We start from the raw sequence: 26,534 nt of genomic DNA, 5'->3' as shown, positions 1-26,534 counted from the left end.
GAGCATGTTAGTGAGACAGTGATCTGCGTGATGCCAAACTATAACAGTCAAGTGATCAATCCGTGCTGTCACTCGTGCTCCCCCTCCAATGATGGATGAGATCTTCCTACTCCTCAGTCTTCCTCCATCATGTAAAAGACCATTCGCTTTATTGGATTCCTTATAATAATACGTGTCCACTCTCTCCTCCTGGAAGAACAGGTAATTTCCACCCAGCCCATCCTACCTTCCAACATATATGAAGAAAGACTCCACCCACCAATGTCTGCCACCCTTGAAGAAGGGTAGGCTAGGTTGAATTTCCAAACAGACAGAATACAACGTTGTTCTGCGCCTTCTTCAATCAGTGTACGGCACTGATTGGAGAAGGCACAGAGCAACGTTATGTTCTGTCTATTCTGAAATTTACCTAGCCTACCCTTTTTATTTTTTATTTTTTTTAGACAGGGTCTAATTTCCTCAAGGCAGATACATAACCACTTCATTCCAAAATGCCATCCTGTGTCCTGTAATGTATGATTAAGAAATTGTATTTTCAGAAAAACTTAAAACTTGAAATCCCCTGCACAGCGGGACATGAATGAGAAGCAGGCTGGTGTGCAAAGGTAACCAGGAAAACAGAGCTTGGGAATCCGTTTTTCCTGCAGTCATCCATCAAATGTAAATACAAAACTATTAAATGATTTTGGACAGGTGCATAGGGAAGTATATTTTTTTGTATGTTGGACATACCTGTTAATGCGTCTTTAACCCAGAGGATAAACTCTTTTCTTTGCAAGACCTCCTCAAGACATGCAGTGTGATTTTCATTCATCTCCGACAGCAGTTTTTTGGTTTTCACTACTTCTTCACTAATACAAGACAGTTGCTTTTGTTTACAGTTCTCAAAGTCATTGGCCTACAAGATAAGTTGAAAAGCAGTAAGTAATTATATTACAGATTTAAAGCGATTGTAAAGGCTAAAGTTTTTTTTTACCTTACCTCTTGTAAGGATCTTACCTCTCTGCATTAATATAAAAAATCTTACAATAGCAGTGCCCCCCATCCTCCCCCCTTATATTTACATGAGACCTGTATCGAATTGGTGCTGTGCCCAGCTTCAGCCCTTTTCTCCCCTCTCTGCATTCTCACAAGCTTGGCTGAGAGCAGCCGGAGTCATTGGCTCCTGCTGCTGTCAGTAAAATCATGAGAGGAGGGAGCATTGTGTGGGGCCGAGCCAGGCTGTGTGTGTCTATAAAAGCACACTGCCTGGCCCAGGATCGAGCCCGCATGTGTGCCCTCATAGCAAGTGGCTTGATATGGGAGCACACTAAGAAGAGGAGGAGCCAAGAGCACTGACGAGAAACCCTAGAAGATGCGGTTTGGGGTCCTCGAGGCAAAATCACTGCACAGAACAGGGAAGAATAACATGTTGTTTGTTAAAGAAAAATAGAGCCCTATCACTTTAAAAAACAGCCTGTTTTTATGTGTGTATCCACCATAACTGTGCCCTTGCTGTTGGAACGAAAAAAAAAAACCACTGAAGTTATAAAAGTGCAGGCGCACAACGGAAAAAGACCCTAATCTTTAATGCTTTGTATTAATGTTGAATTTCAGGCCTAAATGCAACTTTAGCTTTTATAAGCAAGCTATTTCCAGGATTACTTCCCAAGAGTATACTTTTTCAAACAATCTGTAATGAAAATAGAAAAAAAAAGCTGCAAGCCAGGTATAAATGTTGACAACCAGGGGTTGCGGAGCGCTCCCAGCACAGACTGGTACGCAAATATACTGCCCCACGGAAAAAAGCCAAGTTCTGTGTGGCCGTGTATTTGTGTGACATTGGCTTGAAGGGGTTACTTAAGCATGTGGTCAAATAAAAAGCTGCTGTGGTTTAGTGGTACAGTGGGTTCCACAAAATTAAACAAGCAGGGTGGGCAGGGTTTTCATTATTTGACAATAAATCTGCTTTACCAAATGCGTAGCTACAGATCTTGGGGCCCCATACCAAACGTTTGATGGAGCCTCTTGGTGGATTCCCTACTAACTTTTTGTCATCGATTCTAAAATAAAGCACGTCTAAGGGCATGTTCACAAATGCGGCGGAAAACCAGCCAAATGTGACATGCGGTTTCATTTTTGCCATGGCATGTGTACAGTCATGAACAGCTACAGTACATGTTAGGCTGGTTTTACCACTCACTGGCAGCTCATGTGAACGAAGCGTAAATCAAACACAGGAGGGCTGTCAGCATACTCAGTGCGCTACTAGGGACCAGCAGGGAGGGGAGTGTGGGGGAGTACAGGTAAATACATTTTAACATTAATTTTTCAGCTAACATTTCTGGCCTCAATAGATCGCAGATACTTTTACAGAATCTCATATCTTAGAAACTCAATGTAAATTCCAGATCCTTCTGGGATCTAGTTTTACGCACCTATACTGCTGATATGGACCCGACTATCCCTAATATGCACCAACTGGTCCTGCTCTCCATTCTTCCTGGGTCCTATAAGCATATTAAACAGGCATCTTATGCCACTGCTTGATAGCGGCCAGGCTGATAATACCTCGTCACTGGCAAAAGTCGGTAGAAGAGATGGACCACATTGAACGCGTGTAATCGCTACTGGCAGAAACACTGTGCACACATGAGCGCTGTCATTGTACTTGGCTCCCCTGGAATATGTACAGAGAAGGCTGGTTGTCTAAACCAAGGGTTGTTTCTTCTAGTGGATTTCCCCTGTTTCTGGGCACTCTCCTTGGGCTGTAGTTTTTTTTCCATTTTTCTTTCTTTCCTGTTTTCTCTTATTACTAATTTTTTTTTCTACCACAGTGGGGCTCAGGGTTGACCTGTTACTACCAACTGTGCACTTTATGTTTGCTGGTAAAATGGTAACATTATAGAGGCACCTTTTTTATTCACTGTAAACCTCCACTAGTGCCTGGTTATTATCCTTTGAGATGTACCAATGTTACTGTCATTGCCTAATCTGTTCTTGCCTTTACTAACAGGCTCTTTGATCCTTTTGTGCCACCTCAACCGACCCCTATACTGTATACTCTTATCTGTATTTTGCTTTGTCCCCACTTGGTTTTCTGTATTTATCCCCCCTCACCTTTTTATTTTTTGTTATTTTGTATGTCCTATTTTACGAGGACACATTTTCTGTTTTTCTATTTTGTATTTTTAAAAACGTCAATAAACTCAGATTGAACACAAATGGGATTCAAAGCTTTTCAGGATCCTATACAAAAAATAATAAATGCATACTTTTTTTCCTTCAAATATATGTGCATTTTTTATTTTTTTGTGAAATGTGGAGTTGCCTTTAAATGAGAAGTGTGAGATAACAAATAAAACAAACTTAAATACTCACCTAGGTGGATGCATAGGTGGATTGGTCCTGCATCTATCCCCCGCCGACTCTAAGACTAAAAACTGAGCGATCACATGACCGATAACTGCTCAGTTCTTGGTCTTCACTGAGTACAGAGTGGTGACAGTCAGTCACCATCTCTCTGCACTGTCCCTCCAGTGCTCACTTAAGTTCTGGGCTGTGCAGGGGGTGAAAGCAGCTGGCTCGGGCTCTCAGTGGCACATAAGCCAGCTGCTGATCAGGCATCTTGGTGGATCCCAACATTAAAGTTGGGATCCCTGCAGAGCATGAACCGTTTCTGTGACGTCATGCTGACAGGAAGCTTTAGCCGCCAGGAATGCAGATCTTCTGTGACACAGAAGAGAAGTATGGCCAAAAGACTTTTGACCATACTCATCTTTTAAACTGTTTTTTTTCTTCAGAACTACAAACAGCTATTTTTGCTGAGATGAAACTGTAATTTTTACAGCTTGAGGTTGACTGTATTAGGTGTCAGTGTATGCCAGGGTGACCAAAAGGTTGATAAATCCACACCGCTAAGGCTTGCCAAACACCATTAGATTTTTAAAATATTGTTTCATTCTGTAGATTGCAAATAGATTCTTCCATCCAAATTGTACTGACCCATACTACAGCCACTGTCCTGCCAAAAATTTACCATCCATCTCCTTTGATTTACAGTCAAATGTTGTCAAGTGGGAAGGAGCCGACAAGGTCACCCACATAGCAAATTTCGGCCATTTCATTAAGAACCATCTGAAATTCACTCATTGGATGGCCAGCTTAAGTCAACGGAACTAATTCTCCTTAATGCAGAACCTGCAAAGAGGTTAAGTGCAATACGATTTTGAAGTCTCTCCCTGTATGTCTGATATCAGCTCTTCTTGATTAACATCAACCTCTGCCATCCTTAAAAGAGAAGTATGGGTTAACAAAAAAAAAAAAAATCATACTCACCTAGGTGGATGACAACTGAGCAATCAAAGACCACTGATTACTCAGTTCTCGGTGTTCCGTGAGCAGAGGGCTCATGACTGTCAGTTACAGGCTCTCTGCTCTGCCCCTCCAACACCCACAATGCTTACTAAATTATCATCAGTCACAGTAAAAAAATATATTGATTTAGGCTACTTACAAATTGTAGCAGGGTTTCTAAAGTTTTGAAGTCTCCCTTCAGCTTGAAAAATAATTTTATTTCAGATATAACCGCTGCAGAACGAAAGGCAACATCAAGTTGGTGAAACTGTTCAATCTGCCTCACACGGTTCAAGATCCATCTTTCATCACCTTTGTCTCCCAAGTGATGCAATATTTTAAGCTCTTTTTCCAGTTTTTCATAATTGCCTTTGAAATCTGCTAAAAACTTTTCCACAACTTCAAAGGTCACTTGTCCAGATTTAAGGTCGTTATAAATTTTCTTACAGTTTTCAAAACACGGATTGAAGAGTTCATCGACTATTTCCTCAACAGTGAACTCCAAATCGTTGTCATCTTCACTTTCATCAGAGGATTCTTCATGGGAATTCTCAGCAAGAATCTTGGCTTGTCTCTCCCAACAAATGGTGAAAACATGGCTATTCATGAAAATGTTCAGGTGTTTAGCCATGGCCATGGATGCAGCACTAAGGTTGTTATAATAAGACAAGTTAACCGCAGTACATTTATCAGAAGAATTAAGTGTCTTTACTGGTAAAATATCCATCAGTTTCTGTGATCCCAGCTCTTGTAAATGCTTCGAGTGAATTTCAGTGACATTTACTTGGGGGAAAAAAAACAATTATACAATTATATTGCAGTACACTGTTATGAAGAACACGCCACTATAAAAATAAAGGAGATGCCAATGCTGACTTTTTAAAAGGTGTAATGTGTAGGGATGTGATCCTTACGTCAGTTTCTCCACTTAGCAAGTCTCTCAACTGAAAAAGAACTGCCTATGCAGGTAAGGGGCATCTGTCGATAAAAACAAACTTTGTCTCTGACTAAAGTTAAAGAATGTCCTTGCTATAAGTGTACACCATTTACGTACCTCATGAAGCCTGACTGGAATACTCCAAGGACATTTTCCAAGTACTCCCAAGATGTTGCTAAGTGAAGCCTAATCACCCTCACCCACACCATTACAAGAGTAAGCTTATTCTCTTTCTCTCCCCTGATGTAGTAGTTCTGAGCTCAGTATCTGAAAGCTCACTTCTGTGATGGAGGAGGTGAGCAGTAACATGTAGACTGACATCCTGGGAGTATTCGAGCAAGGGTATTATTCAACTTTGCATAGGTAGTTTTTTTTGGTAAAGATGAACTATCCTTTCAAGGAAGTCAAAGATCTGCCTACTGAACACCTGTTTCCTTTCACAGGCCACTGGGTCAAGCTCAGACTCCTGTGCCTCACAACAGAGATTTTCCAATAAACTTTGCTGAGGCCCCCAAAAATTCCTGACAGGTATTTTGTCCAAATTACCTGGGGTGGCACCAATAGGTGTGAAAATCATCACCTACCCCATCACCCCTTCAGGACCACTAAGCAGGATCCAACCGGGCAGAGCTAGATTATCCAGTGCTACTACAGAGCCCTACTTTCCTCACCGGAGTCTGCTTTGACACCTCCATACGTGGTCCAGATAGGATTGTCACTGCTGTTAAATGAAGGCATTTACTTGTGGTTGCAAAAAGAAAATACTATTGTAGTTCCAACAGAGACAAAATAATGTATTCTTTTAGACATTCATCTTCACTTCTTTCAATAACATAACGTACAAGGAAAACTTCAGTCTGTGCACACACAGTTCAGGTAAAACATGACATCACATCCGCCTTCCAGTGAAGTGATGTACACTGTTCTAATCTCCCTGCACTAGGAAGCAGCCCCAATGCTCCCCCCGAATGGGAGAATCCTAACACTTACATCCTGATGCACTGTCCACGATCAGTGCGAAAAAAGGATTTCTGCTCTAATCTATTCCAAACTGCCAACTACACGTGTTATCTTCCCACACCCTTTTATTTAAACCTACGTTAACAAGATTTCGTGACAGGGAGAACTGTCCAGCAGTCACCTGGCCAGAACTATGCCTAAAATGGTTTTACACTAAAATAACAATCATGTGTGGGGAAATCTAATGGCACCTAAAAGAATCACAACATAAATCTCACTATGGGATTAAATACAAGGCACTACGCCCCTTACAAAGACAAGTACATGAGCTCAATGTCAGGGAAGAACGTCTGAGCCCCTCTCTAAGTGCACAAATCCAGACTGTTGCCAGGTATTTATCAGGAAAACCATTATCATTAGTGGCGATTATTACACTGATATATCAGCTTTTATTTTCCAGGACATTATCCAAGGAGGGGTCACTATAGGAAAAGGCTACCTTATCAACTATATTCACCCCTTCAATCTAAACTTGGGGATTTTTCATGTTTAGATAATTGGTAGAACAATTATGCTATTTGAGGTAGAAAAGATGATTTTCACCACCACTGAAATATTCGTAACAGGCTGCGAGCACTGGTGAAAACAAAGGTATTACTGGCATATACAATTTTGCATATTTCTAGAAAGAAGCCATCGGATCAACCAAAGCACTAAAATACTATATTGTGCATCATCTACTGGGTTTCCCATGGCAACATACCTACTACAAATAGCCTGGCTTTTAGTCTACCCTGGACATAGCTGAAGTGGTAGGAAATTTACTGGCCAAAGTTCCAGGTTAAAGTGCAAACCAAGCACCGACCAAACCCTTTCTCAATCAAATAAAATCAAAATCTGGTTTGGATGTAATATCTCTTTAACTGCAATAAAAATAAAATGATTATAACTGAATACCTTTTATGTGATGTTCAACTTTTTGGATCATTTTAAGAAGACTGTTCACCCATTCACGCTCTCTTTGTAGTGTGTCTAATTCAGCTTTCCTCCATTGCAACACTTGATTTATTTCACTCAGGAAGAGTTTCTCTTTTTTTTCAATTTCTTCAAAAGAAAAGCAGCCAATACAGATTTTTTATAAAACATTCTACTGTTTGCTAGTCAAGTGATGTGTACATAATTTTGTCTAGTATTAATGGACTTACTCAGTTTACAGATGGCTACAAACTGCTCCTTGTGCTTTAGAATACTCTCTATATGTTTGAAGAGCACCTTGCCATCCATGACATTTTTTACTGCTTCCAGGAACACAGATTCTGAAAGAGCCACCAGTTCTTGGATGTCCTCTCCAAACTCTGATATTATTCGGGCATCCGTTCCTGAAAGTAAGCCAACCAAAAGTTATTACCCACACTTCTCATTTGACAAGCCATCAAGACAAAGAGGTAGGTCCTGGTTTCTTAAAAGAATACTTGAAGTGGGCCCTAAAGATATTTTTAGAAGCTATGACATGAAAAAAAAGCAGAAACACCTATATAGGCCAGCCCATTCGAAAACACTTTTTTACCACAAATTTGCAGAAAATAATTTAATACAATTAATCAGTTACATATTACTTACAAAATTAGATATTAATGTTTCGGTCATTACTAGGATCTCTCAGGTTTAGTTATGAAGAATTAAAGAATATGTAACCCAACTTTTCATATATCTGATATGTGCCTGCTGTACCATGTATTTGAAGTATCCTGTTCTCTTTATATTGCTTCCTTTGTGTGAAATACCTGGTGTTCCTGCCAGTAACTCTGCTTTCCTATCAAAAACTGACAGCAAAGCATGGTTAGTTCTCTAGCTGTGCTGGGAACTCAGTCTACTCTCCTCCAATGATCACACATCTGATGACATGCCCCCCTCTGTACAGCCATTCACTGGGAAGACCAATGTGCTGCTGTTTCTCCACCCTCACATATTTATGCAGCTGAGAACAGATATATATATATATATATATATATATATATATATATATATATTTATATATAAAACAGGGTATGTGATCACTTATCAGAAAAGGGGAAGCAAAGGTTTCTTTTTTTTGGTTTTTTTTTATATACATATACACAAATGTTTTACCTTTCATTTCTATTTTAAAACTGTTTGGGTTGTTTTACAAGGCCAGGGTTTACATATACTGTAAATTTTTGCTCCATAATTTAGAATGCAATTTCAAGAAAACAATATTTGGTTTTGGAAAGTGCATGGAAGAGTTACAACCTCTGATAAGATTTTAAAGCTTTATGAAGCCTCGTTGGGGAGATAGCCCTATTCATTTAAAAATGTTAAAAAGCAGACAAGAACAGAGTGGAAATGTCCAATGGGGACAGACAGAGCATACAAAAAAAAAATAATAGGGGCTCTAGATTTCACCTGCTGTACTAGCCATGGTGGTGTTTTGCTGTTCATGTCCCTTTTGGAGTTTTATCCTCGCTTCCAGTCGTGCAATGTTGCCACTGGAACTGAGGAGAAAATCGCCTTGCTAGCGTGATATAGAGCAGTAAGAGCTGATGGAGATTCTAATTCTTCCAAAATGCCCAAAAAAGAAAAAAAGAGGAATTTTGACCAACCTATCATTTCTATACCTTGGAGCAAAGAACAGGACACAGGTTGAATTCATAGACCCTGGGTTTTACACTGAAACTTTCAGGTGACTGGACACTGGTAAAGCCTTCTCTACAACTGTAGCAAGCAATGCAGAGTAACCGAGGAGTTGAAGGAAGGGTGTTCAGTACTCCAAGATATGGAATTTACAGGTAAGTCTAAATCCCTCATCATAATCGAATAGTACAGGACAGGCTGAGTATTTATAGACCCTGGGACATCCTCAAATAATGAATGAGAAGATAGGGCAACAACTACACAAACAGAACTGTGTCAACAGGCCCAACAACAACAAGGGTCAAATGACTTAACTTCAAGATATCGCTGCAATAACTTTGCGGCCAAGAGCTGTAGATTGGGCATTGATCTGACAGGTATCAGTAAACAGAGGACAAGATGGTGGCCTTACACAGCTGGGCCCTTATTGGTGGTATAAGAAAGAAAGAGGAGTTCTTAAAAAAAAAAAATCAACTAGAAACTAATAAAGAGAATGTTAGAAAAAAAGGGGTAGCCTTTTTATGCCCCATTTTACCTTAATGGACCATAGTGGCAGCAGAATAAGCCCCATTTTAATTGATTTCAATGGGGCTTAATGTGATAAATTAGGGACACATGATTAAGAACCTCCCGGAATAGTAAGGGAGGGGTAGATAAGGGATAGGTAAAATAGGGTCATATGAGCCCCCCCCCCCCAAAAAAAAATTCTACAAGGCTCAGGGATCCTTGTTTAAAGAGGCTGTCACAAGGGTTTTGTGCCATTCGCCAGAGAGAAATCATCGCAAGGAGCTCAAGGCAAAGGAGCTATAATACTGCCAGCTACGGGAAGAACTCTCTGGCAACATGCAAACCCTTGTTCAGCAGCTGTTGGTGTGGGCTGAAGCGGTGGGAGAAGACTGGATTACCTGTGAGCCAAGGTCCCCCCCGAGGCCAACGGAGAACACAGCAGAGCGGCAGTGATGACATAAGTGATCAGTGTCAACAGAGAAATACAGCGTCTCTTCTCCTGGAATGAAGAGGAGTAAGGTCCAGTAGAAAAATTCCGTAAGTTGGAGGACAAAAAGATGTCATTGGGGTGAAGAGAGGGAGTCTCGGCAGATTGGTAAGAGAAGGCGCCAGCAAAGAAGGAGCTACAGCCCCACTGTGCCTACAGCTCTACTCACTGACAGAGCATGGCCGGCCTCTACCAAGAGGAGGAGGCTCACATGCTCAGAAGCGTTGGAGGTGGGAAGAGGTTGGCAGAGCTTCCGAATGACATCACCAAGAGGCCAATCGTCTCCATGGCAACAAAGTATGCCTGGAAAGCAGGCTAGGTCCCTTCAGCGCAAGAAGGAACAGCATGGACTTCCAGAGGAGAGGTTCGGTAACCACCAAGGACGGCAGCAGCATACCTGTATGGTGTAAATCGCCTTAACCTGCTCCTTTTGGACTTCAGCAGCTCCACACATATTGGCGAGTCTGACCCTTTACTGAGATTGTCTGCTTTATCTTCCTCTTTGGAACAACTTACCTCCTCCGTCCGCTCGCACTCTGCTTATCTGTCTATTTCTCCTTATTTGCCTGGTGATGTGGTGGTGGGAGTTTGGGTCACATGTCTTGAATCATGTCTGACCAGAGTCCTGCTGCAGCTTCACAGGTTTTAAATCCTTCTATTGTTAAACCTACTAGCTTGTCAGAAGTGTGTTCTAAGGAATGTATGCCTTGCATTTTGTCTCCTCTGGGTTTTCATTTGTCAGCAACAGAAACCATCAAAGAGAAGATTTGAAAACGGGAGTACTGTATATAGATTTAATGACTTTATTTTTTCACTGATCTGACAAAAAAAAAAAAAAAAGGACAAATCAGAGGAAGACAGACACAGATCAGTGATAAAGTCTTTTTATAGTTGCTTGCAAGCTTTTTGTGAAAAATCTCTTATAAAGAGTTCAGCCTTATTTCAACACACTGATATAATTTTAGAGGTGTATAGGAGTTTCAGTGGCTTTGCTTGGCTTGCTTATGACAAGGCATTACAAAAAAAATTAGCGGTCCAACCTTCAGTGGGGTTCAAAGATGTTAGTTTATGGCTGAATTTATTTATGCCTTAGAGACACAAACTGTTGTTCGTCAGCCAAGTAGTGTTAATCCTTTGGGGAATACCTTCAAAAAGGGAACATGCTTGTAAATATTGTCATGAAAGTGCTTTCTGCTCTGGAGTTTATCCTATTGATAAGTGCTTTTGTAAACTCCAAGCAGCCTCCTAGGACACTTTCAAAAAGGCAGTAACCCCGGTGAACATAACAAGAATGCTCCCGTGGCTGCTGGCCTACCTACATCAGCAGATGGCTTTGCTGCTAATTGAGGATTTCTTTGAGGGTTTTAGGGCTCATGTATACAGGGCATTTGAAAAACTCTTCTGACCGCTGGAAACTGACTGCTATAAAACGTAGGTTAAAAACGTCAGTTTAGTTGCATTTACCTACAGCGTTTATGCACGTATAGAAGAGTTTGCATTTAGAAGCGTTTTTAACCACTTGCCTACCGGGCACTTATACCCCTTCTTTACCAGGCCAATTTTCAGCTTTCAGCGCTGTCACACTTTGATTGACAATTGCGCGGTTATGCAAGATTGTACCCATATGAAATTTTTATCATTTGTTTTCTCACAAATAGAGCTTTCTTTTTGTGGTATTTAATCGCCGCTGGTTGCTTTACTTTTAAAGCTATAAACAAAAAAATTGCAAACATTTTGAAAAAAAAATTTTTTTTCTTTGTTTCTATTATACAATTTTTCAAACAGGTAATTTTTCTCCATCACTGATGTGCGTTGATGAGGCAGCACTGATGGGCAGCACTGATGGGCACTGATAGGCAGCACTGATTGGCACTGACAGGCAGCACTAATGAGGTGGCACGGATAGGCGGCACTGATAGGCAGCACTAACGAGGTGTCACGGATAGGCGGCACTGATAGGTGGCACTGATGATGGGTACTGATAGACAGCACTGATAGGTGGCACTGACTGGCGGCACTGCTGGGCACTGACTGGCGCAACCGCTGGGCACTGACTATTGGCACTGACTGGCAGCACTGCATTGATAGGCACTGGTGGGTGGCACAGGTGGGTGGCACTGGTGGGCACAGGTAGGTGGCACTTCTGGGTGGCACTGGTGGGTGGCACTGATAATCGGTTCCGATCCCTGCTCTGACAACTGCCGGTTCTCGGCAGCACTTTCCTCATGCTCTGACAGCGTGAGGAAAGTGCAGCCGAGAACCAGCAATTGCATTTCCCCGGTGATCAGCGTGTCATTGGACACGGCTGATCACGTGGTAAAAGGCCGCTGTGATTGGCCTTTTACCACATCACGTGATCAGCTGTGTTCGTAGGACACAGAGATCACGGAGATCGTCGGGGGCGCACAGGAGCGCGTTCTGGGAAGACGTTATATGACGCCCTCCCAGAACTGAACGGCCACAGTGTAGCCGTCATTCGCCTATCTGTGGTTGGCAAGTAGTTAAAAGATAACCTCAGGATACCCTCCCAAATGCCCAGAATACACTGAAAAATAGTACATTCACTAAAAAAGGCTACTACAGATTCCAATAGGCCCCCCCACCGCCTGCAGACCCCCACAACCACAGCCCAGGGTTGTGGGAAAGAGGCCCTGGTCCCCATCAACATGGGGAAAAGATGCTTTCCTGACCTGCTGGGCTGCATGCTCGGATAAGGCTCTAGTATGGATTTTGGGGTGGCCCTCACGCCATTTTTTTTCACATTTTGGTGTGGGGTTTCCCTTCAAAATCCATACCAGACCCGAAGGGCTTGGTATGAATGGGAGGGGGGACCCCACGCCGTTTAATTATTTTTTAATTGCCGGCAATTCTTTCTTTTACATTCAGCTGTCAGTGAGAACCCCGCTGACAGCTGAAACATTAATGCATGCTTTTTACTACTAAAATACTGCATGACTTGATAAAATAACTCATGTGGTATTTTAGTAGCCTTTTTTAGTGGATTCAAATGGCTTTTTTAAAAAATGCTATACGGTATTCTACTGCATACTCGGATACCGCTTAGTGAAGTGTGCCCTGGATATGGACCAGCCCAAAAACCTGTCTAAACACAAAGGCGCATAAATGTGGTTAACCATGTTTACAAGCGTTTGAAGCGCCGGTAAAATCTACTCCTAAATGCGATTTTGTTGCATTCAAGAGAACGACTGTAAACTCAACTGCTTTTAAACTACTGTAAGGGACTATGTGTACATGGACACATAGGAATACAGAGTTCAGAAGCTGCTGAAAAAAACGCTCAACAGCTCCTGAATGTCAGTTTAGCAGCTGCAGTGTACATGCACCCTTAAACTCCCATCTTTTGAGGGTAGTGGATGTTCTATTGTTAGCAATTTGAAATCAGTAAGGGGATTTCCTCATACTCTGCGGAACAAATTATATAAGGAAGTGTCACCAGGAAGAATGGAAGGCCCTTTTGATAAACCCCCCATCTCAAATTTTCGGATATCTCCTTTAGGTGTAGCCCCTAAAAAGGAGACTAATACATTCTGGCTTATTCACTACTTGTCCTTCCATTTTGGTAGCTCAATCAGGGCTCAAAATTTCAAGTCCTGAGCTACTAGCCTGACCTTAACAGTTGCACGCCACCAGTTGCCCCACCCAACCCCTACCCTGGATCGCCCCTAATTCTGCCCCTAAACATGCCCATGTAAATTATCTAATGAAATGACACTGTTAAATGTTACCCACACTACATCAGGGTCCCCAGAGTCCCCCCACATTAAATCAGGGTCCCCAGATTCCCCCACATTATATCAGTGTCCCCAATGTCCCCCTATATTACATCAGGGCCTCCAATGTCCCCCTAGCACTACATCATATTTAGACCATGCACCGCATACAGCCATAATCTCTCACTCACCAAACCATAACTCTACCAAGCATATCCTACCTTCTGTCCAACCCAGCAATACTTCAAATGCGCCATGCTCTACCACCCATAATAACCACATCATCCTGAACCTGACCAAACCACCCATACATGTATGCTTAAACACACACATACAGACACATGTACACACTCACACACACACTCACACACAGAAACATGTACACACATGCACAGAAACACAGGTACACACATGTACATACACACAAACGTATACGCACACAGACACATGTACATACACACACACAAACACATTTACATACACACACACAGATACACACGCACACACACAGACACATGTACATATACACACCCAGATACACACGCGCACACAGATACACACACAGCCCTATAAGTTGCAGTACAGTACTTCATTACCTTCACTCACAGAGCTGGGTACTGCACTCTAGAGGGAGGCAGAGAGCACAGCACACTCTCCTTCCTTTGCTTTCACTTTGCTTAGCTATTGAGCAGTCTGACAGCTCCCAGTGCGAGTGATGGAGCCAGCCCTGAGTTCTGAGCCTGCTCAGCAAGACGGCCCAGGGGGACACACTCGCCCCCACCTTATTTCCACTCGCCAATGCGAGGAGGCAAGTGTAAACTTCAAGGCCTGCATTAACTGACCAGATAAACCCAGAATTATCCTCTCATATGCTTCCTATGACTCATTTGGTACAAAACTTTGCCTTTAATGCCAACATGCAATAATAATGTCAAAGGCGGATATAAAATCAGCTTTTAGGCTACTTCCTCTCAATCCAAATGTTTTAATTCTTTAGAAATGTTTTGAAAACAAGTTTTATTTTGACAAATATTTGCCAATGGGTTGTTCTGTATTTTGGTTTCATTTCAAAATGTTTTCATCTTTCTTATAATGGGTAGTAAATAAGGTAGTTGATTTACATTTTTCTATGCATTATCTAGATGATTTCTTGTTCATAGAAGCATAAAAAATACAAATAATTGTCTTTTTTATCTTTTGCAAACATTTTTTTCAGTATGTAATTATACTGATATTCCATTAGCTGATGAAAAGACAGTTTTTCCGACTACATGTATTGTCTTCTTAGGCATCACTTTGGATACGGTAGCTATGGAATTTCATTTACCAGAAGATAAATTATATAGACTTCATCAGTTACTGTTGACTTTTATTCGAAACGTTATACCAATGGGTAGGATTTGCTCTCGGAGGCTCTATGTTGCTATTTCAGGTATGAAAAACCCAACATCACATATTAGACTGACATCAAATATTAAGAAAGATTTGTTGGATCTGGATAACATCTTTGGAGCATTTTAACGGAAAGACTTTGTGGCAGCAGGAATTTGTTACAGATACACTTCTGCTTATCCACTGACGCAGTTGGCTATATCAGTTTTGGGGCTGTATGGAGAAACTATTATTGTGCATCTGAATGGCCTTCCAGATGAATTTCTAATGGTTTTTGTAGAAACATTGTTATTTACAATATTTGTCACACTGGAAATTAGGGGAAGTCAATTTTCCCACAGGAGACTCTGATTACTGATAATAAAGGGGTAATGTTTGCAATCAGTTGTCCCCCCAGGTTGTTTCTTTCTTACATTGTATGGCCTTTCTCTGTCTGCACTGCAATATTTGGATAAAGGCTAGGTGTTTCCCAGGTAAGCTTAACATTGTAGAAGATGCTCTTTCAGGACTGCAAACGGACCAGTTTTCTAAAAGATGCCAGAAGCAGATCTATACGGTGTTGCTTGCCTGCTACATTTATGGGAACTGATTTAATTTTTGAAAATATTTTGCATTCTGTGGCACATTCTACTTGGAACTTTTCCACTCTTTATGAAACAACATTATTCCTGGTCACACATTAGAAAACTATTATCAGCAGTTTCTTTTTTCTTATGCCTTTATCATCTTCCTACTTGCTTGAGCTGCTTTTCTGTTAGACAAGCCCTGAAAGGCTATAAGATTAATTTAACCCCCCCCCCCCCTTTTGGTTTATATATCAAAGAGGATATGTACGAAGATGGTTATTCCAAATGCTTGGTCAGCTCGAGTCTTAGTTGCTGGGCTGAGTTGTTAATAAATTCTGAGTATTTTGATAAATAAAGTTATGGTGTTGTTAAAGTTTATATTGTTAAGATGATTTAACCCAATAAACCAAGCCGTGGCCTATTTTAATCCATTTGGTGTGTTGGTTGTTTTTATTCTTTGCATGTTTGATAAATTAGACTGCTGCCTATAGCCCCATAGAAATGGTTAAGTTAATTGATTTCTCCCTGAAGGAGAAGAGGTCCATCACCTGGAGACACTAGCAAAAAACTGAGGATCCATAAAGTGTGGATAGGGTTATAGAGGAGGCACCCAGGAGAAGTGTCCTGTAAAACTGGGCTATGTCCAGTCACCTGAAGGTATGACACTAATGACACTAGAACCCACAGTCTATACATACTATGAATTACATATCCTGGAGTACAGCACAGCTCACAGGCAACTTTTTCATACACCATGGGTTACAAGCTTGTACCCTCACGTGATTGGGCACTGGCAAGCTTTTGAGACCTCCCCTATAACACTAACCCACTCCACGAGTCCTCAGATTTGTAGAAAGCAATGCAGAGTAACAAGGAGAGTTTTGGAAGGGGTATCCTGTATTGCACTCCAAGATATTGAATTTACAGGTAAGTCAAAATCCCTGTTATCTTAATCGTATATTACAGGACATGCACCATGGGACGTCCCAAAGCAATGTAGAACACTAACAGAGTTTAAGGTGCTTAAACTCCTCCATTTTTATGCACCTAAAACTTTGAAACCAAAAGCAAAAAAACTGCTTAAAAAGTGTTACCTGGAGTTTAGCCTCAATTTGTTAGTGTATCTAAATCTGCTAATGCATCTAACACTCCCCTTCCCCCAGAATGACAATGCGCTGTCCAAATGTGTCTCTGTGCTCCTTCATCCAGAGTGTAGGCACTAAAAATGGAGATGTGTTACTGGCCAGTTCACCAAGTAAAAACAATGGGGAAAAAGCCAAGGAAAAAAAAAAAGAATGCAGCCACCATCTGAGAATTAGTATGCTGCAATATAATACATTTTTGGTTTTGGGTTTAATACTGTTTTACACATTTATGGGAAAATCTTCACTATGCTGCCTGCTCCTGTGCAGTAGCTTTCCATAGATTTCTATGGGATTATACAGTATCTCTAAAATAAAAATAGTAAAACCCCCACGCTATTAGCACTCACAACCATAAATAAATAAATAAATAAATAGGTCAAAGTAAGTCAGATTGAATCAGGAAAGCAGCTACCACCCAACTGGGCAGTCACTCTATTGTGTTAATGAATCAAAACCAAATACCGGTGAATCGCTTCCAATATGACACAACAAATCAAATATCAGATAACCTCACACCATAACCCTTTATCATAAAACAGATTCCCCCCAGTATTCAGTATCCTTTTGTGAATGTATATATATATATATACACATATATATATATATATACATATATATATATATATACACATACACACATACTGTATATATACACACACCCACATACATATATATACAGTACATGGCCGGAGAGAATTGTGCAGGACTAACAAAACGTGTGACTTTAGTGCAGCAAAGGTACCATGTTGTCAGCTCAAACAGAAAGTTAGGAGGTCACTGGACATCTGGAAAAGCAACATTTTTTTGTACTCTAAAGAGATGAACTATGGGTTATTTTGCATGTGTTGCAAATATGTACTGCAATAAGAATTTTGACTTTCCTGTAAATTTAATATCTTAGAGTACATAGAGTACAGTACAGCACACAGTATTCATAGACCCTGAGCTATAGTCATACTTTCAGGTGACTGGACACTGGCAAAGCTTTTGTGGATGAGCACAACTCCCCCCTTAACCCTACCCCACTCCATGAGTCCTCAGTTTTGTTTTAGGCAATGTAGTGTAAGCCTAAGAATAAAAGGGAGGGTGTCCTGTACTATACTCTGTGATTTGGAATTTACAGCTAAGTCAAAATTCTAGGACATAGGGTGTGTATTCATAGACTCTGGGAAGTCCCTAAGCAATACATGAGAAGGGTGGGGAACAATTAGGCAAATAGAAATGTGTAAATAGGCCCAACAACAAGAGTCAACAGATCCAACTTTAAAGCACTGCTGTGAGCACCTTGCTGCCAAAGATTGCATCTGCAGAAGATTATACGTCCACCTTTTAGAACATATGAAAAGGTATGAACAGAGAACCAGGTGATGGCCTTACAAAACTGGGCGTATCCAGAAAGTATTCATAGCGCTTAACTTTTGCCACATTTTGTTATGTTACAGCCTTATTCCAAAATGGATCAAATTACATTTTCCTCAACATTCTACAAACAATACCCCATAATGACAACGTGAAAGAAGTTCGTTCTGAAATCTTTGCATATTATTAAAAATAAAAAAAACGAAAAAAAACACATGTACATAAGTATTCACAGCCTTTGCTCAATACTTTGTTGAAGCACCATTTGCACCCTTTACAGCCTCAAGTCATTTTCAGTATGACGCTACAAGCTTGGCACACCTATTTTTGGGCAATTTCTCCCATTCTTCTTTGCAGTAACCTCTCAAGCTCCATCAGGTTGGATGGGGAGTGTTGGTGCACAGTCATTTTCAGATCTCTCCAGAGATGGTCAATCGAGTTCAAGTCTGGGCTCTGGCTGGGCCGCTCCAGTACATTCACAGAGTTGGCCCGTAGCCACTCCTTTGTTATGTGGAGCTGTGTGCTTATGGTCATTGTCCTGTTTAAAAATGAACCGTCGCCTCAGTCTAAGGTCCAGAGTGCTCTGGAACAGGTTTTCATAAAGGATGTGTCTTGTACATTGCTGAATTCATCTTTCCTTCGATCCTGACTAGTCTCCCAGTTTCTGATAGTGAAAAACATCTGCACAGCATGATGCTGCCACTACCATGCTTCACTGTAGGGATGGCGTTGGCCAGGTGGTGAGCAGTGCCTAGTTTCCTCCAGACATAACACTTGGCATTCAGGCCAAAGAGTTCAATCTTTCTTTCATCAGACCAGAGAGTTTTGTTTCTCATGGTCTGAGAGTCCCTCAGGTGCTTTTGGCAAACTCAAGGCATGCTGCCATTTGCCTTTTACTGAGGAGTGGCTTCCGTCTGGCCACTCTACCATACAGGCCTAATTGGTGGAGTGCTGCAGAGATGGATCTTCTCTCCACAGAGAAATGCTGGAGCTCTTTCAGGGTGACCACCGGGTGTTTGGTTACCTCCCTGGCTAAGGCCCTTCTCCCTCGATTGCTCATTTTGGCCAGGCGGCCCGCTCTAGGAAGATTCCTGGTGGTTCCAAACTTCTTCCATTTACAGATGATGGAGGCCACTGTGCTCACTGGGACCTTCAATGCTACAGAAATTTTTCAGATCCGTGCCTTGATTTTCCTTGGACTTCATGGCTTGGTTTGTGCTCTGACATGTACTGTTAACTGTGGGACCTTATATAGACAGGTTTATGCCTTTCCTAATCATGTTTAATCAACTGAATTTCCCACAGGTGGATTCCAATCAAGTTGTGGAAACATCTCAAGGATGATCAATGGGAACAGGATGCACCAGAGCTAAATATTGAGTGTCATGGAAAAGGCTGTGAATACTTATGTATGTGTTTTTTTTTAATTTTTAATAAATAGCAAATAATTCAAAACCAACTTCTTTAATGTTGTCAATATGGGGTGTTGTTTGTAGAAAGTTGAGGAAAAAAAATGAATTTAATCCATATTGGAATAAGACTGTAACATAACAAAATGTGGCAAAACTTAAGTGCTGTAAATACTTTCTGGATAACCTGTATATATACACCCAATCATTGGATTCAGGTGTTCCAATCACCTTCATAGCCACAGGTGTATAAATTCAAGCACCTAGGCATGCAGACTGCTTCTACAAACATTTGTGAAAGAAAATTCAAGTGTGGTACTGTGATTGGTTGCTCCCTGTGCAATAAATCCATCAGTGAAATTTCCTTGCTACTAAATTTTCCACTGTCAACTGTTAGTGGTATTAGAGCAAAGAGGAAGCAACTAGGAACAACAGCAACTCAGCCATGAAGTGGTAGGCTATGTAAAATGACAGAGAGGGGTCAGCACATGCTGAAGCACACAGAAGCCAACTGTCTGCAGAGTCAGAAGCTAAAGACCTCCAAAATTCGTATGGCCTTCAGTTTAGCACAACAACAGTGTGTAGAGAGCTTCATGGAATGGGTTTCCATGGCCGAGGAGCTGCATCCAAGCTTTACATCACCAAGTGCAATGCAAAGCTTTGGATGCAGTGGTGTAAAGGACGCTGTAATGGCTATTTTGTGCCTATAATATTCACCATCATAAACATTATTGTGAACTTTTGATAGGGGTCTAAGTATATGCCAGCCTTGGAATTCTCTGGCTGTCATGTTAAATAACACTACAGGGGAATGTGACAAATAGCTCTGTGGGGGATGTTGGGATGTTACTTCAAAAGACTCAGTTGAGGTGAGGGGGAAGGAAGGCAGCTGAGAAATCCTGTTTTTCTTTAACTAAACTGACCAGTGTTCTGAGTCCACCCATTGGAGGTTAAGATATGTGGAAAGGTGTGAATTTACTTGGGTGGGTGAGTCTAGGGGTGGTCTTTTGCAAAGAGTATATAACACCACAACGAAAACCCCCAATGTCTCTTTGTCCCTTGCCTCTTTGGAAGCCCAGTCATCAGGATGTCTGAGTAACATATTATTCTATGTTTCTTTTCTGTAACTTTCTTTCCTGTAGTCATCTCTTTGTATTGGTAACATTCTGTATTTGCATTGTAATATTACTACTTTTAAAGTTATACCGGATACATTATATTTTGTTGTATTTGATTAATAGCAAGCTTCTTTTGTTGTTATCATTTGGTATTAGCTTTATTGGTATTAGCCACATCAGGATCGGCTAAATTCATGTATAGACAAAAGATTGTAATCACTTATTACATTTATAATCTTAGAACCAAGGGAATAAGTGAGGTGGCAAAGTTGCCAAAACAACACCACCACTGGACTCTAGAGCAGTGGAGAAGTGTTCTCTAGAGTTACCAAACATGCTTCTCTGTCTGGCAATCTGATGGACATGTCTGGGTTTGGCGGTTGTCAGGAGAATGGTACTTGCCTGACTGCACTGTGCCAGGTGTAAAGTTTGATGGAGGGGAGATTATGATGTGGGGTTGTTTTCTAGGGGTTGGGCTTGGCCCCTTAGTTCCAGTGAAGGCAACTCTTAAGGTGTCTGCATACCAAGACATTTGGGACAATTTTATGCTCCCAACGTTGTGCAAACAGTTTGGCGATGGCCTCTTCCTGTTTAAACATGACAGCGCACCAGTGCACAAAACAAGGTCCATAAAGACATGGATGAGCGAGTTTGGGGTGGAGGAACGTGACTAGCCTGCACAGAGTCCTGACCTCCACCCGAAAGAACACCTTTGGGATGAATTAGAGGAGACTGTGAGCAAGGCCTTGTCATTCAACATCAGTGCCTCACCTCACAAATGCGCTTCTGGAAGAATGGTCAAACATTCCCATAGTCCCATTCCTAGACCTTGTGGACAGCCTTTATTTATTTCAGCTACTTATATAGCGCCATCAATTTACGCAGCACTTTACATATATATATTGTACATTCACATCAGTCCCTAACCCTCAAGGGGCGAACAATTTAAGGTCCCTAAGTCACATTCATATACAAGGGCCAATTTAGACAGGATCCAATTAACCTACCAGCATGTCTTTGGAGTGTGGGAGGAAACCGGAGCACCCTACAGGCAGGAGGTGCCGTGGCTGGGATTCGAACCAACGACCCTAGTACTGCCAGGCGGAAGTGCTAACCAGCCTTCCCAGAAGACTTGAAGCTGTCATAGCTGCAAAGGGTTGGCCAGCTCAATATTGAACCCTATGGACCAAGACTGGGATGCCATTAAAGTTCACGTGCGTTCGTCCCGATACTTTTGGTATATATATATATATATATATATATATATATATATATATATATATATATATACTGTATATATATATAGATACACACACACTTTTCTTCTTCACATTCACAAAAGGATACTGAATACTGCGGGGATCTGTTTATGATAAAGGCTTATGGTGTGAGGTTATATGATATTTGATTTGTTATATCATATATTAGAAGCGCTTGACCAGTATTTGATTTTGATACACAGTATCTCTAGCATCTCTGGCATCAGAAAATGGTCCCAAATAAGTCAATGGGGGACAGACTACAGGTGCAGCCAGAATAGTGAAGATTTTCCCCATCAGATGTACGTTGTAAAAAAATATATCAGAGTAAGCAATCAAGAAGTATGCATTTGGGGAGATGGAGAGTGGAGTACTCTAAGTATTAAGGGCAAAAAGCATGATTTAAAGTGCACTTTTACATTTGTAAAGGCAGCAAAATTACACTTACCATAAAGCTTAAATATGTACGTTGCATCAGGCCATGTTAGCAAGTGCTGTAAAATTCCATCACCGTCTTTAACTTGGTTTCCCTGGTTATCCTTTGGCCAAGAATTTTTTATAACACTTGACACCAAACGGCCAAAATTTCCCAGATTGTAATGATCTAGCTTGCTAAGAATGTTGGTATCAGACTATATGAAAAAAGAAGAAAAATTGTTTATGTAGTTGAGTTTAGTTACTAGTCCACAAATTACCTCTACTCATGCAAGTGAACAAAATGTAAAGAACAGTGGTACCTCGGTTTACGAATGCCTCAGTTAGCGCAATTTTCTGTTTACAAATGAAAATCCATTGAAAATAATGCCTTGGTTTTAAGAATTTTTTGCAAATTTTTTTTTTTGCAATACAAAATGTATGTCGTTGCTACTTTTTAAATACAATTGCCGGCTTTTTTTTTTTTTATTCACTATAGCTCACAGGATTAGCTGTCACTTTCCCCGGAGTTAAAGGAAACTTTGTTTCTTTTAAGAAACTAAAAGTAACCATTGTTTCTTTTAACTTGGGGAAATAAACGAAAAGAAAACTCTCTCTCTTTTAGCTGGGGGTAAAGTGACAGCTGAATTTCTGAGTGATAGTGAAGAAAAATAAAAGTGGTAATTACATTTAAAAACCAGCACCATAATAAAATTTATAAAACTGCGTGGGGTATCCCCTTCTCATCCATACCAAGCTCTTCGAGTCTGGTATGGATTTTAAGGGGAACTCCCACACCAAAATGTAAACAAAAATGGTGTGGGGATCCCCCCAGAATCCATACCAGTCCCTTATTCGAGCATGCAGCCCGGCAGGTCAGGAAAGGGGGGGACGGGATGAACGAGCACCCCCCTTCCTGTCCTCAACATGGGGGGGGCGCTTTGGGGCAGAGGGGCTCCCCCCGCAGAAAGCCTTGTCCCCATCTAATTGGGACAAGGGCCTCTTCCCAACAACCCAGATCCTGCCCCCCTATGTGAATGAGTATGGGGTACATGGTACCCCTACACATTCACAAAAAACAAAAAGTGTAGTGTGAAAAAAAACAGGACACGGTTTTTGAGAAGTCATTTATTAAAAGAAAAATACTAAAATAATGTCCCCCGCAGTAGATCCAACGTCAATCACGATGTCCGCTGCCGACCCGAAAAAAAAAGGTTCCGTTTCTGACGATGGCTTCTAGCCCTCTGCCTCTGAGCTGGCTTGACAGTTCTTAAATATATAAAGGGCGGGGCCACCCGGGGACATCAAGCATGTGACCCCACCCCAGGTGACATCAATTATGTCACCTGGGGCGGGGTCAATCAGGTGGAAGCCATCATCGGGAACAGAACCTTTTTTTTTTTTTTTCCCTTTTTTGGGTCGGCAGCGCCGGAGGGCATCATGATTGACCTTGGATCTACTGCAGGGGACATTCTTTTAATTTTTTCATTTAATAAAGGACTTGTCAAAGACCGTGTCCTGTCTTTTTTCACACACTTTTTGTGAATGGGTAGAGGTATCATGTACCCCATACTCATTCACATGGGGGGGCGGGATCTGGGGGCCATCTTGTTAAAGGGGGCTTCCAAATTCCCACAAGCCCCCTGCCTACAGATGCCCACAACCACTGGCCAGGGTTGTGGGGAAGAGGCTCTTGTCACCATCAGCATGGGGACAAGGTGCTATGGGGGGGAGCCCCCCCTGCCCCAAAGCACTCCCCCATGTTGAAGGCATGTGGTCTGGTATGGTTCAGGAGGGGGGCCCTTGCTCACCCCACCCTTTCCTGACCTGCATGCTCGGATAAGGATCTGGTATGGATTTTGGGAAGGGGGGGGCCCCACACCATTTTTTTTTTAATTCTGGCGCAGGAGTTCCCCTCAAAATTCATACCATACCCAAAGGGCTTGGTATAGATGGGAAGGGGGACCCCACACCGTTTTTTAAATAATTTTTTTTAATTGCCAGCAATTCTTTTACATTCAGCTGTCAGTGGGGAACCCCGCTGACAGCTGAAACATTAACACATGATTGTCACTACTAAAATACCGCATGCCTTGATAAAAATTCATGCGGTATTATAGTATCGTTTACTTTTTTCTGACCTCCGGAATGGATTAATTGGTTTTTAATGTATTCCTATGAGAAACGGCACTTCGGTTTACAAATTTTTCGCTATACAAAAAGTCCTGCAGAACGAATTAAATTTGTAAACCGAGGTATTACTGTATACTGTAAATATCAGGCTCTTCACAAAGCTAGGCAACCAGTTAGGCTAGGGACTACACCTGTTTCCGCACTTGCAGCCACCCACAGGAAAAAACGTGCTGCAGTTTAATAGATACATGGTGGTATCAATCCTAATGGGACCGCAATGCATTGGAAACCGCAGAGCGGCTTCCTGCACTGGGAACCGTACTGCCTTTGTGGTTTCCGTGTGGGCCACATTTTAGGAAAAGGTGCAGTGTTCAGGAGGCACAGCAGTCCATTCAAATGAATGGGCTGCCGTCCCCGCACAGAGTGTGAACCTTGCCTTAGATACAGTAGTTCTCAGAGAAAAATTGTTGCACAATACTAGGCCATACACTTTTTCCTTAAACATGAATACATTAATTTCCTGATGTCCCAATTGCACTGACATCCAGCACTGGTAGGGGTCAGAATACCCAAACAGCGGATGCATTCAATTGGAAAGATGTGGGACAGGAGGGTGCCGAAAAGGTCAATTATGAAGCGAATTTCCTGATGAACTGATGGAAATTTACATAGTGTATGGCCATAGCTAGGCCAGCAGATGGTGCAGTACATGAAATACAAAATTACCACCCCAGGTCCCTGTAGTTTATTATTTTAATAAACTCTATTACAAAAATTTGCAACATGATATTAAATATACCATTTTCAATATAGGCCTTTCCATATCAACAAGGTTACATACATCATCCAATGTAAACTTAACATATTACTATAATTATTATTATACAAGATTTATATAGCGCCAACAGTTTGTGCAGCGTTTTACAACGTGAGGGCAGACAGTACAATTACAATACAATTTAACACAGTAGGACACAGAAGGCCCTGCTCATTAGAGCTTACAACCTAAAAGAGAGGGTCAATTGATACAAAAGGTAATAACTGTGGGGGATGGGCTAATGGAGAAAATAAGCATGGATATTCGGTACGGACAGGAAAGGCTTGCCTGAAGAGATGGTTTTTCAGGGATTATCTAAATGTAGACACTTGTACTCCCCCTAACATGTATGATGCACGCATATTCTTAGCCCCCAAGTGCATAACCTTACATTTATCAGCATTAAACGTCATTTGCAACATAGTTGCCCAATTAAACAGTGCATTGAGGTCGGCTTGTAAATTGCAGACATCCTGTAAGGACATTATTCCACTGCACAGCTTGGTGTCATCTGCAAAGACTGAAATGGTATTGTTAATCTCATACCCTATATAGTTTATAAATAGATTAAAAAGTAAGGGTCCCAACACTGAACCTTGGGGTACACCACTGACAACCCTAGACCATTGAGAGTATGAATCATTAACCACTACTCTCTGAATACGATCTTTTAGCCTGTTTTCTAACCATTTACATACAGATTTTTCCAAGCCCGTAGACTTTACCTTACAAATTAGCCGTGTGGGGGGAACTGTGTCAAACGCATTTGCAAAGTCCAAGTATACCACCTCAACCGCCACCCCTCTGTCCAAGGTTTTGATCACCTCCTCATAAAAAGAAATCAGATTTGTTTGACAACTTCTGTCTTTCAAGAATCCATGTTGTCTGTTGTTTAAAATATTTATTTCAAGCAAGAACTCATCTATGTGGTCTTTTATTAAACTCTCCAGTATCTTCCCAACTATTGAAGTTAAACTAACAGGTCTATAATTACTTGGTAAAGATTTTGACCCCTTTTTAATTATTGGCACCACATTGGCCTTACTCCAATCCAGTGGTACTATGCCAGTCATTAAAGAGTCCCTAAAAATGAGAAACAATGGCTTTGAAATGACAGAGCTCAATTCTTTAAGGACTTGTTGTCCAGGTGCTTTATTCACCTTTATTCTGGATAAATATTTTTGGATCATATCAACTGTGAGCTAATGTGGATCATCTGGGGCTGTGTCAATACCATGCCCATTATGGACAAGAGCTCCCCCATGCTCCTTCATATACAAAGAGCTGAAGAAGGTATTTAATAAATTTGTCTT

General features: G+C 41.3%; 1 protein-coding gene across 1 annotated transcript in view; it reads right to left on the bottom strand.

Moving 5' to 3' along the window:
* Positions 1-26,534, bottom strand: part of RNF213 (ring finger protein 213) — a 454,388-nt gene that overhangs the window by 234,407 nt on the left and 193,447 nt on the right. The window contains exons 16-20 of the mRNA XM_089682127.1: positions 22,306-22,489; positions 7,438-7,611; positions 7,190-7,336; positions 4,496-5,118; positions 733-898 (exon numbers count right to left, since the gene is read on the bottom strand). Of these exons, the coding sequence (XP_089538253.1) occupies positions 733-898; positions 4,496-5,118; positions 7,190-7,336; positions 7,438-7,611; positions 22,306-22,489 (1,294 nt within the window). The remainder of the gene's footprint in view (positions 1-732; positions 899-4,495; positions 5,119-7,189; positions 7,337-7,437; positions 7,612-22,305; positions 22,490-26,534) is intronic.

This window comes from Staurois parvus, unplaced genomic scaffold, assembly GCF_062004578.1.
Source record: "Staurois parvus isolate SC_StPar_1 unplaced genomic scaffold, SC_StPar_1.0 ptg000286l, whole genome shotgun sequence".
Taxonomy (NCBI): Eukaryota; Metazoa; Chordata; class Amphibia; order Anura; family Ranidae; genus Staurois; species Staurois parvus.
This window is presented reverse-complemented; position numbering and strand designations above follow the sequence as displayed.